At 42.0% G+C, this 13779-nt stretch overlaps 1 protein-coding gene across 2 annotated transcripts in view; it reads left to right on the top strand.

Annotated features, from left to right (window-relative positions):
• Syn1 (Syntrophin-like 1) overlaps positions 1 to 13779 on the top strand; it is a 181084-nt gene that overhangs the window by 88322 nt on the left and 78983 nt on the right. For both annotated transcript variants that reach the window (XM_068393584.1, XM_068393583.1), the window contains exon 5: positions 11627 to 11844. In XM_068393584.1, coding sequence (XP_068249685.1) covers positions 11627 to 11844 — 218 coding nt within the window. The remainder of the gene's footprint in view (positions 1 to 11626; positions 11845 to 13779) is intronic.

Raw genomic sequence — 13779 nt, 5'->3', positions numbered from 1 at the left:
AGTGGGGTGGCCTGGAACTAATTATGACGCTTGCGTTCCCGAAGGTGACACTCATGTTCGCGAGGACATCATGTTTGTGAGGGCGATAGTTCCTCATGCAAGGTTGCCGTTTGCGTTCACGTGGTCGACGGTCACGATCACTAGGATGACATTCAGTCATGAGTCCAATGCTCATGATCACCAGCGAGGCACTCTAGACATTCATGCCGTTCAAGATCACAATCAAGACGCTTGCAATCACGAACAGAACGCTCAAGATTATGTTCTAGATTTTCCTACCCAAGAATCAGAAAGTTACCTCTAAACCCTCCACTTCTAGGTCCTCAGGCCAACAAAAGGTGTCTAAGCGTCTCCTTCAGTCCAGAGAGGTGAGAAAGGAGGTAGAGGGAGTGGCCGAGGTGGTTGCTTCTGCTAGGGAGTGCAATCCTCATCACCAACCACCTGTGGGAGGATGCCTGTAGTACAGTACCTCTTGCAGAGGTGGCAGCATCACGGGGCAGATCCCTGAACGAGCGAGGTGATCAGAGTATGGTATTGCATCCTGTTCATTCAATCTCTCCCTTCCCTGGCTCAGGATCCAATTCTGTTAAGCTTTTATGCGAGGGGATCCATATAGGAGCTGACCCTCCCGGGCCAAAGTCCAGACCATGCTGCAGAGGGGCGCTCTCCAAGAGGTCATGGATAGGTCTCCATGCTTTTACAGTCAACTCTTTCTTGTGAAGAAGGTGTCTTGAGGCTGGAGACCAGTCATCGATCTCTCGCCCCTGAACAAGTTTGTCCAACAAATTCCATTCAGGATGGAGACGGCAGACACGGTCATCCAGGCAGTTCGACCATGGGGCTTTATGTGCACAATGGATCTTGAGGACTCTCCAGATCCCAATCCATCCCTCTTCCAGGAAGTATCTCGGATTCATACACGAGAACAAAGATACCAGTTCAAAGTTCTCTGTTTCAGTCTCGTGACAGCACCTCAGGTCTTCACGAGGGAGTTCGCCTTAGTGTTATCTTTGGCTCACAAGAACTGCATTCGGCGCCTCAGGTATCTCGACGATTGGCTGATTCTAGCACTCGGAGATGACCCTTATACATCACTGAGACGTGCTTCTGGAGTTTTATCAAGATCTGGGGATCTTGATAAATCTCAAGAAGTCATCCCTGCTTCCTTCTCAGAGACTGTTATATCTCGGTATGATCATAGACACCGTCAAACATATGGTTTTCCCATCAGACAACAGAGTACACAGGCTGAGAGAGGTGGCAACACCCTTTCTCAGACAGGAAAATCTACCTGCTCGCCAATGGTTATGTCTACTAGGTCACCTAACCTCCCTAATCCGTCAAGTTCCAAATGGGCCTGCAATGGCAGCTGAAGTCCATGTGGAACCAACACTCAGACTCCCCAGATACTCTGGTTCCAATCTCTTGGGAACAAGTGATGGATCTTCTTTGGTAGGTAGCAGACGAAAACCTTTGCAAAGGACAAGATCTTCTTGTCCCTCTTCCGGACTTGATGCTCTGTACAGATGCATCAAAAGAACAATTTGGAGCCCATGTGCTGCATCAGACTGTCTCCGGCCTATGGTCAGAGTCCGAAAGGTACAAGCATGTAAATCTTTTGGAGATGAGAGGAGCATTTTTAGCTCTCCATCAGTTGCCAGCAGTTCACTCTGTGGTGTTGAGCGACAACACCACGGTAGTGGTTTATATAAACAAACAGGGCGGTACCTTTTCGCAGCCCCTATGTCATCTTGCAATAGAGATTCTAAGATGGTCAGAACAACATTCGGTGTCCCTGTCAGCACGCTTCATTCCCGTCAAGAGGAATGTGCTCGCGGACAATCTGACCTGAGTAACTCGGATAGTGGGCTCTGAATAGTCTTTGACAACAAAGTCCTGACTTTTTGGGGCTCCCCGACAGCAGACTTGTTTACAACGTCCATGAACTTCAGGCTCCCACTGTACTGTTCACCAGTCCCGGACCCTCAGGCTCTATGCAGGATGCATTTTAACAACGGTCGGATAACATTGATGTGTATGCATTTCCCCTGTTCTGTCTGATAAGAAGGCTGCTCACCAAGACCAGTGCATCCAAAAATCTAATGATGACCCTTGTTGCTCTGCTATGACATCATGCAGAATGGTTCCCAGACCTTCTTCAACTAATAGTAGATCTCCCGAGAGAACTTCCTCCACAACCAGATCTACTCAAACCACATGCGAACATCTTTCATAAGACTGTCCAGTCTCTTCGACTTCACGCTTGGAGACTATCCAGCGTCTCCTCTCTCAGAGGCTTTTCGCAACAAGTTGCTAAGAGAATATCTAGCTACTTGCGAAAGTCCTCTGCCTCAGCGTACCAAGCTAAGTGGACAGTCTTCTGTAGTTGGTGGCGTCGGAGGAAAAACTCCTTTCAGTCTCGGCAGTAAAAGGGTATTGCTCAGCCTTGAGCTTTGCCTTTAAGCTGAAAGGAGTAGATATTTCCTCTTTGTTGGACTTTCTTTACTCGTACGGAGTTATGAGATCACTTGCCCCCAGTCAGAGATCAGACCTCCTCCTTGGAATGTAATACGAGTTTTGAGATCCCTAAAAGAACCTCCTTATGAACCCTTACGCCATGCAACTGATAGAAATGGCACTTTAAAGACAGTGTTCCTACTCACTTTAGCTTCTGTAAAGAGAGTAAGTGAACTTTCTGGTCTCTTATGACATCGCCTATTCAAGGGGATGGGGGGAAGTGACACTTGGCTTCGTCCCGGAGTTTATGACAGACTCAAAATCCTGGGGTACTGGACCCTAGATTCGGGCCCTCTCAGATTAAGAGTCTACGTTCTGTAACCAATGACCCAGGTCAATTGTTACTATGCCCAGTGAGTAGTTTGAGATACCTCAGATGCACTGCAGCAACACGGCCTAAACTAATATCTCTTTGTTAGTTCAGGAGGAGTTAAGAGGAGGATCACCAAGAACACTATATCTGCTTGGATTTGAACTGTCATCGATAATGCTCTGAATCCTCATCCTCCTCCGACTCATAGACCAAGAGCCCATGATGTCAGGGGCATTGGTACATCCCTGGCATTCAAGGACAACTCTGTGTTGCAGGTATTACAAACGGGCATGTGGAAGTGTCAAACAACCTTCATCACTTGCTATTTACAAGATGTGACCCATAGGAGGCTCAATACGTTTACTATCAGTCCTGTGGTGGCTGCTCAACAAGTGGTTTAAGAATACCTCGGGCTCCTTGTTGGACAAGTAGCAGATGGTTGAGGGCATTGGTTACCTGGGTTAAGTCTGGAATGAATGAGAGTATGTCTGGCATTTTACCTTCTTCATCCTCCCCTCCCTTGTGATACAGTGCCCTGGGTTCCTCTGCAAGCTGGCTTCAACCTCTGCAGGTAAGAATCACTTCCCTTGTGCAGCCTAGTATAGTCATGAATTTAATATACTAGTCCATGTTCCATTGCTTCCTGTAAGGTAGGCAATGGTAAACGTAATTGCTATTTACATTACTCGGAATAATCTATCCCAAACGTTCATATGCTATCTCTCACAACGAGCTGAGTTGCTCAGGCCGCTGTGATATTCACTTTGTATTGATACGCGAGGTGGCAAGGTTTCCCTCGACTACAGTCAAATACTGTTTGTTCCATAACTGGGATACAAACCTACACTATTTATTTAGGGGTATTACTTTCTGCGAAGCTGAAATGACGAGCCATTAGAATTTAGCGAGGGTTAACTACCCATACCGCTAGTTAGCGTTGGTAGGGTGGGGTAGCTTGCTACCGCTCCCACTCACACACACCGGTGATTTAGCTCACTTTACTTGTGGCTCGGATGGAGACCGGTTGTAACCGCTCTTCCTCCTCGCCTATTTTGGAATGCCATTAATTTTTTGTCTTTTAGCTTACTTATGTTCTTTTATGTATATATATATATATATATATATATATATATATATATATCTATATCTATCTATATATATACACACACACACATATATATATATATATATATATATATATATATATATATATATATATATGTGTGTGTGTGTGTGTGTATATATATAGATAGATATATATATATATATATATATATATATATATATATATATATATATATATATATATATATATATATATATATATATGTATATATATATATATATATATATGTATATATATATATATATATATATATATATATATATGTATATATATATATATGTATATATATATGTATATATATATGTGTATATAGATATATATATATATATATATATATATATATATATATATATATATCTATATATACATATACATATATATATATATATATATATATATATATATATATATATATATATATATATATATATATATATATATATATATATATATAGTTTATTTAGCTTTTGAAGGGACCATCTCCCTTCCTCTTCAGAATACAAATGGTTACAAATATTTGAAAAAGAGGTACAGAAAGGTTCTTAAGAGATAAAAAGCCCGTTACAGTCTTAGCGAATATTAACAGTATTTCACGGTGGTTTGTTTACATCTTTTAACAATTCTTTAACAATAGTTACATTGTTTTTTACAATATTATTTAAAAACTGATCCAATTTAAAATTACTTTGATATATATTAGAATTATTAGAATTCTGAATTAAAACAGCTTCAATCAGTTTCCGTCTATGTGTATCAGGCATTGATATCAATTTGTCCATATTCGTAAAATCTATTGGGTGATTTTCCCGTGTCATATGTTTAAAAACAGCACTATTTTCATCTCCTCTTCTAATGGAATTTCTATGTTCTCTTTTTCTTCTCTCAAAATCTACTGATTCTCCTATGTATACTTTATCACATGAACCACATGGTAGTTTATATTTACATGCTTGTTTGGCAGCCTTTCCTTTCCCTGATTTTGTTAACACCTTTTTAATAGTTAAATTATTTTTATATACCCCAACTACTTTACAACTTTTTTAGGCAGGTGTCAAGTAATTTGTTGTCTTGTCCTGTTTGAGGAATGATAAGAAGACATTCATCATCTTTTAGAAATGGTTCTCTTTCTTTTGCAACATAATATGTCTTCCTTGCTTTTAAGTGTGCCTTTTCGATAAACCCAGAATCATAGCCATGATTTTTGAAAACCCTTTTAAGATAACTTATTTCAAATTCAAGAAATTCGTGGTCACAAACTTTATATGCCCTTAAAAATAAGTTAGAGATAACCCCCAATTTTGTAGTTCTTGTGTGGTTTGAAAATGCATGTATATAAGAATCTGAATGCGTTTCTTTCCTGTAAACCTTGAATTTAGGACAGCCAACTTCTGGACGGATTACCAGTGTGTCTAAGAAGGGTAATTCATTATTATTTTCTATTTCAACTTTAAATTTAATTGAAGGGTGGAGATTGTTTAAAGACTAAAAAGTTATCAATATTTAGAGAACATGGAACAACAGCAAAAATATCATCTACATATCTCACCTATCTAATGTCAAAATCTAAAATGTCAGGTAAAAGTCCTGTTTCAAAAAATTCCATAAAAATATTTGCTAAAACAGGAGACAGTGGGGAACCCATGGGAAGACCATGTATTTGAGAGAAAAACTGACCGTTACAAGTAAAAATAGACTCAGAAACACACAATTCTATCAACTTTATAAAAATATCATTAGGTACAGGTATACTTAAATCTAATGTATCAATTTTGTTACTCAGGTACTGAAGACATTGTTGTACTGGGACCTTGGTAAATAAGGATTCAACATCAAAACTGACTAACTTTTTTGTTGTGAAGATCAATATTTCTAATTCTATCAACAAAATTACAAGTATCTTTTAAATGAGAATATGATATGGTGCCAAGACATGGGAAAAGTAATTTTGCTCTCCACTTAGATATATTATAGGTTACACAATTATGGGTTGAAGTAATTGGCCTCATAGGTACTCTATCCTTGTGAATCTTCGGTAATCCATACATGTGGGAAAGAGATGGTAAATAAGCCTGAAATTTCTTGCACAACTCAAGATAATCTTTATGGAGGAGAGATTTTAACATCTTATTGTAAGTTGCCTGCCATCGTTTAACCGGTTTCGTTGCAATAGTTTCCAGGAGGCAGAGAATACGCATGCGCTAATGCAAATGGACAAATACATATACGTGTGCAAGCGATCTTTCTGCCAATAAGGGCTATATACATCTTCCAATTAGAACTCCGTTCTTTTAAGTTGTATATTTATATCCCTTACTGAAACCAGGTTATTCAGTACATTACTTGACTACTTTTCTGTAGCCAGATATACAGCATTTACGTTCTGCCCCCTTATAGGCATTTTTTTTTTTTCCTTTCCCCCGATCGGAAGTCTTAGTCTCCTACAAAGGCTTTGGCTGGAAACTTCTCTTAAGCATATCTGTAGGGAACATTTAATATAGATGCTAGTTTACCAATAGGAGACGGAGAAGTACGAATGTTTTTGTCTTAAGAAGGAGAAACCTCCGTTACGAACGTTTCCAACGTTCTCAAACAGTTCCGGATACGACTTTTAAGTCGAACTACGCATGTATGCTTTTCATGCGTACGGTTCGGTGTTACTACTCCGTAGTAGACTTATGTTCTTTACCCACCCAACAATAGATTGAAGATACGTCTCAATCCCCTTTTGGGTTTGGTTGGAGGCGTTTGGTGATTACCGTACAGTCTTGTCCGGAAAGCGATCTCTATGGAGATTCGCTATTATAACATAAGCTGTACTGATTAACTGGTTTACCGTTTGTTATTGGTCTTATTCGGCCAACCACACTGGATTAGTGGCAGTTGGAAGGAGAACAGGCTGCTCCCCTTCGTTGCAAGAACGTGCAATTGGTTACACGTCTTAACATCATCTCGAGGTGTGTTTATTGCAATGCACTCCCCCCCCTCACTGCTGGACAATCCGCGGAAGATGGGTGGCAGACAAGAGCTTCTGCAAAGAGGCCTGTCCTCTCATCTTCCCTCTTGACCTGAAGCTCTCTATCATGCATCAAAAGAGAGGGGGGGGGGGGCATATGCCATACCATTCCATCCTCGTCTGTTGGCCCGATTCAGAAAGTTACCAGCATTCACCTCTCTTACAAGAACCATCTAGCAGTACGAAGCCTTAGATGGACAGAGGACAACTAGTTGCCCCCATCTGCGTGCATCATTCCTGGTATAGCAATGTGCTTGCAAAACCATCCAGATAGTGGGCTCCTAGTGTCTTGGAATCATCTTGTATCCAACAAAGTCTTAACTTTGTGGGGTCCCCGACTGTGGATATGCTCGCAGCGGCCCTGATCTTCAGGCTCCCACTTGACCATTCCCCACGCCCTCAAACAAGATGTATTCCAAGATTGGTGGGGCAGCCTACAGGTGTGCCTTCACCCCCCCCCCCATTCGGTCTGGTGAAAAAGTCCTCAGCCAAGTCAGGATAAGCAGGATCTTATCAATGACTCCAATAGCTTCGCTATGGCATCCCGCAGAATGGTTCCCAGACCTTCTGCACCCCTAACAGAGCTCCAATAGCTTTGCTTTGGCAACCCGCAGAATGGTTCCCGGACCTTCTACAGCTCCTGACGGAGTTCCGAGAGATCTTCCTTCACAGCACGATCTTCCAAGCAGCCACATGCTAACACTTTCCTAAGCCGTAGCTTTGCTTTGACTTCTCGCCTGGGACGATCCTACACCACCCCTCTCAGAGAGGCCTTTCTCATCAGGTTTCGGAAAAGATGTCTAGGCACCTCAGACACTTTTCAGCGTTGGTCTTCCAGGCGAAGTGTTCGGTCCTTGGTGACTGATGTCGTGGAAGGGGATTCTCTCCCATCGATACCTTTACTTATGCAAGTGTGAGATAACTTGTCCCCCGTCGGATCTCAACCTCCTCCTGGGAACGCGGTTCGGATCCTTCAGTCTCTGGAGGCCCCTCTCTACGAACCGTAGGTCCAGCAGCAGATCGCTTCCTGACACGGAAAACACCTTTTCTACCCGCTTGGGCTTTGACCAAGAGAGTTAGTGTGTTGTATGATCCAACCTCTGATGTCTCCTACCCTAGGAGACAGGGAGAAGTAATTCTCAACGGCGTCCCTGAGTGGATTGCCAATCCGAGTATGCTGTACCCGAGGTGCAGCCCATTTTGAATAAAGAGTCTTTGTTCGGTAACCGGAAACCCATCAACTGGGGTTTTACCCAGTGAGGAGTCTGTGGGGTTACCTTAAAAGAATGATACCAGCTCGCCCCCATGTGTCGGCACTGTTGACCAGCACAGGGAAGGTCAAGAGGAGGACCTCAAAGATTTCCTTCCCCTCTGGGTTCGGAAGGCAATTGAGGTTACTCTTAATCTAGACTTTCCTCATTCCTAAGACCCGGTTACCTTAAAAGAATGATACCAGCTCGCCCCCATATGTCGTCACTGTTGACCAGCACAGGGAAGGTCAAGAGGAGGACCTCAAGGATTTCCTTCCCCTCTGGGTTCGGAAGGCAATTGAGGTTACTCTTAATCTAGACTTTCCTCATTCCTAAGACCCAGAGCTCGTAACGTCACTGGCGTTGCTACGTCCCTGGCGTTCAAGAAACTACTCTGTGGTGCAGATACTTTAAGTGGGCATGTGGAAGCGTTAGTCGACCTTCACGGCCCAATACCTGCAAAGACGTAACCCACAAGAACATGGAGACCTTTTCCATTGGTCCTGTGTTGGTCGCAAAACAATTGGTCTAAACACCTCAGGCTCCTTGATGGACAAGTAGCAGAGGGCTGAGGGCTGAGGCTACCCGGATTAGTCTGGGGTGAATGAGTAAGAATGTCTGGCTCCTTTCTTCCTTTCACCTTCTCCCCTCTGGGGAAAACAGCTCCGCAAGCCTCAGCATAGCTGACCTCACCTCGCTGTAGGTAAGACCCATTTCCTTTGTGCCTCCTAAGTATAGAAGAATGTTTTGTTACGTCCCCAATACCTTTTAGAGGGAGGGTATAGGGTAAGTCTTTAAGATCAATAGGTTCTTTACTCAAGTTCCTATGTTAAAGACAAGCCACACTGTTAGTTCCACTCACACACAAGCTTTTGCAGGCTGCTATCAGTGTATTACAGTACCTCATATCGGCACTTGATTTTAGCGAGGGTAGGGTCCCTTCTACTATTGATCACAGATCGAAATAGAGAGGACCCCGGGTCATGACCAAGGCCAGTTGGTGAGGACTTCCTCCCTCCTAAGAGTAAGTCACCCTAATAAATAGCGAAGGTTTGTATCTGTGTCGGAACAAATAACAAATTTGGAAATAATTTGTATTTTTCCTAACATACGAACCTGAAGCTATTTATACAAATTGGCCCGCTACCCTGTCCCCCGAGAAGTCCTGCCACAAAGCAAAGTGGTCACTCAGCCGAGAGGTGCGAGTGAGCGATGTAGCCAGTCTACCCCAACCCCCACCTGCTAACTAGTGGATGGGGTAGTTATCCCTCACTAAAATTATCATGGCTCATCTTTCAGCTGCGCCGAAAGTAATACCCTAATAAATAGCTTCAGGTTTGTATGTTAGGAAAAATACAAATTATTTCCAAATTTGTTATTTTGATTTATAAAATATATTTTCATTAGAATGTAAAGATAAAGAAAATTATCATGTTTTCTTTTCAAATGTGCACTCATGAATATACAAAATTTCTCTGAAATATTTTTCTTCTTGATCATTATATGTCTAGTCTATTTATATACTTCAGCACCAATGATGGTCAGATAAATGAAAAATAGTGAGGGTAGATGAATTTTTAAATGACTTGCTTATGTGGCTTCCAAAAGCACACAACATAGCACAAAATAATTTTAAAAATTCCCCCAGGGGACTTACAGCACCCCTACCAAACCCCCAGCTGGTTAGGCTCGCTTAGCTTGCCAAAGTGTCTCTGCCTCCCCCCCCCCAACCCCAAGAAATATATGAAATGACACCCCTGGCATCAGGCCACAGCTTCTTCCACAGAGAGTTCAAGGTGCACCTTGAAACCTCCTGCTAAGCTTGATCAATGAGTCGGAGGCATATCACAATTTTTATATGCTTCATCCAAAATTCATGCAGGGTGAGATTCATGCTATTCGTGATTTTGAAACATCTAAAGAGATGCTTTGTATAGAGCTTCTTAAAGTTTGAAATCACTTGCTGATCCATGGGCTGGAGGAGATGGGTGGTGTTAGGTGGAAGGTAGTTAACCTTGATAAAGGAATACTTCAGGAGGATATCTTCCTCAGTGCCTGGAGGGTGATCAGGAGCGTTGTCCAACACCAGCAGAAATTTCAGAGGAGGCGCTTCTCTTCAAAATATCTTCTTACAGTGGGACTGAAACAGAGGTTTACCCACTCAACAAGCAACTGTCTCGTTACCCAAGCTTTTGCATTAGCCCTCCACATCACCGAAAGCTTCTCCTTGAGCATTTTGTGGGACTTGAAGGCTCGAGGAGAGTCTGATTGGTACACCAGTAGGGGCTTGATCTTACAATCCCCACTGGAATTTGAACAGAGTGCAAGGGTAAGCTTGTCCTTCATAGGCTTATGCCTAGGCAACCTCTTCCGCCGTGATGTACATTCGAAGAGGCATATTCTTCCAGAAAAGCCCAGTTTTGTCATAGTTGAAGGCCTGCTTAGGACTGTAGCCTTCCTGGATAGTCAACTCATCGAATGTCTTAACAAATGCTTCAGCCACGTTTGTGTCTTAGTTGGCAGCCTCCCCATGACGCACCACCGAATGCCAGACTGTCTCTTGAATTTTTTAAACCTCTCGTATGAAGCCTTGAACTCAGGGGGTGCCTACTGTGACTGCTGCAATGTCCTTCCTCATGTGTTTTCTTCGGCCTGAGCACACATGAGATCATCAGAAATGGTGCTGGCCTTGTGGTAGATTATCGTCTCAGTGATTGTGTCTCCAGCAATTTCCTTGTCCTTAATCTTGAGGAGAAGCAGTCTCTCCATCTCTTCATGAATGTGGCTCCTCTTACTAGAAGTAAGATTTTGACTGTACAGTATTCCTAAGCGACCACACTTAATCGCGTGCCAGCCTCATATTTCTTGATTATCTGAAGCTTTGTCTTCATAGAAAGTATCCTCTTATCCTTTCCTTGAACATCAGCAACATTCTTGGGATCATGGCTAATACTGTACGAATTCAATAACGCAACAGGATAACTAAAAGTATGAAATCTAAATTATCAACACCAATTCAGTGTGAACCATAGTGCTTCCAAAACAAAATGGTCAAGGAATGTTGATAGTAGATAAATGATGGGAAAAATGGTGACCAATAGGAGAGCAGGATCTTACGGCGGTAACTAGCATTAGAGTAGGTAGATAACTAAGGAGAGAGTGGGACGATGCTGGCGAGTTTACAATTTGGTGGCGCGAGAGTTCTAAAATGATATTCTCGGCGGCCAGGCAAATATTGTTTCGTATCATGAGTGGTTTTTTGTAGTATGAGGTAAAAAAAACTTTATCTTTTTGTACAATGAATTTTTCATATACAGGCATTTGTATTGAGAGGTATCTCTGTATTATAAGGATATCAATTACTTACTTGGTTTTACAACCCATTTCCCTATATTTATCCCTGGCAGAGCCCTGTAGTCTCGAATTACATTCACCGGATCGACTTCATAGCTTAATAATGAAGTGTTCATCAGAAACAGAGACTTGTGGTTGGTATAATGCTCTCCACTCGACTTTAGATAGACTCACTAAGTCTGCTCTCACTCATGCTAACAAAATGTTGGGTGATGTGCTGGATAAAGCAACAATTCATCATATTGGTTGGCTGAAGTTAAAACTTGATCAGGTAAGTTTTACACTTTGCTTAAAAGCAATAAAACTATTTTGTATCAGAAATGATGATAATAATAATTGAGTTTTGTGTATTTTGTGGTGATAGTTTCCAAGCATTGTTACCCTGGTACAATTAAGTATGTGAGCTTTTTAACAGAATAGAGTACTAGTAGAGTCCTAGAAATTGTTGTACTTGAGTTTCAAGACCTTCCAATCTGTAAGAAATAGTGCTGTTAGTTCCCCCACACACTGTAGGCATTACTTTGAAGGTTCCCTTTTTAGCACTCTACTTTACCAGTGTCCACTTTCTTTTCTTCTATTATTCTGACCAACTTTAAATTTGATTGAATAGAGCAAATGCGTGATTTTCTCTAATTTTATGATGCTATTGAATGTCTACTGCTGCTGCTCAGGGTTATTTGGCCCAAATTCCATAAATCAAATCAAGAGCTTCCGGGAGGACATTTTTTCATTGTTTAAAAAGGTAATCTTGTTAGAGTATGGTTTTATAGTACGGTATGATGTACTTTATTTTGAGTGTGTTCCAACACTAAATATAAACCTTCGCTATTTATAGGGATTATATTTTTGGGCTAGCACTTATTACCATCTCTTGTTCAACACACATATCTACCAGTCTCTCACCACTCTCATTTTCACCTGGTACGCCATACTTCCCAATGACACCTTCTACCTCTCCAGCGCCCACTCTAGCATTCAAGTCACCCATGACAACTACATAATTCCTTCTACCCAGTCCTTCTACACACCTAGTTAATTCATTCCAGAACTCATTCCGCTCTTCTTCACTTTTCTCACTACCTGGCCCATACGCACTGACAAACGCCCAACATTCCCTACCCAACCTAACCCTTACCCACATTAACCTAGATATCATCTCCTTCCATTCCACTACTTTACCTGTCACCCATTCACTCAGCAATAAAGCCACACCCTCTCTCGCTCTTCCCCTTTCAATCCCAGACACTCTACCAGACATTTCACCAAACATCACTTCACCCTTTCCTTTTATCTTTGTCCCACACAAGGCCAATACATCCATCCTTCTACTTCTAAACATACTTCCAATCTCACATCTTTTACTCTCTATCGTACTACATCCACGCACATTCAAACACCCCAAGCAGTGAAAAGTTTCTACAAAGGTAGTAAAGCATGTGTTAGAATAGGAAATGAAGTGAGTGATTGGTTTCCGGTGAGAGTGGGTCTGAGACAGGGATGTGTGATGTCGCCGTGGTTGTTTAACTTGTATGTTGATGGAGTGGTGAGAGAGGTGAATGCTCGAGTGCTTGGACAAGGATTAAAACTGGTAGGCGAGAATGATCATGAATGGGAGGTAAATCAGTTGTTGTTTGCGGATGATACTGTACTGGTAGCAGACACAGAAGAGAAGCTTGACCGACTAGTGGCAGAATTTGGAAGGGTGTGTGAGAGAAGGAAGTTGAGAGTTAATGTGGGTAAGAGCAAGGTTATGAGATGTACGAGAAGGGAAGGTGGTGCAAGGTTGAATGTCATGTTGAATGGAGAGTTGCTTGAGGAGGTGGATCAGTTTAAGTACTTGAGGTCTGTTGTTGCAGCAAATGGTGGAGTGGAAGCAGATGTACATCAGAGAGAGTGAATGAAGGTTGCAAAGTGTTGGGGGCAGTTAAGGGAGTAGTAAAAAATAGAGGGTTGGGCATGAATGTAAAGAGAGTTCTATATGAGAAAGTGATTGTACCAACTGTGATGTATGGATCGGAGTTGTGGGGAATGAAAGTGATGGAGAGACAGAAATTGAATGGGTTTGAGATGAAGTGTCTAAGGAGTATGGCTGGTGTATCTCGAGTAGATAGGGTTAGGAACGAAGTGGTGAGGGTGAGAACGGGTGTAAGAAATGAGTTAGCGGCTAGAGTGGATATGAATGTGTTGAGGTGGTTTGGCCATGTTG

The sequence above is a fragment of the Palaemon carinicauda genome, chromosome 19, assembly GCF_036898095.1.
Source record: "Palaemon carinicauda isolate YSFRI2023 chromosome 19, ASM3689809v2, whole genome shotgun sequence".
NCBI classification, from domain to species: domain Eukaryota; kingdom Metazoa; phylum Arthropoda; class Malacostraca; order Decapoda; family Palaemonidae; genus Palaemon; species Palaemon carinicauda.
Note: the sequence above shows the minus strand (reverse complement) of the source record. Positions and strands in the feature narration are given on the sequence as shown.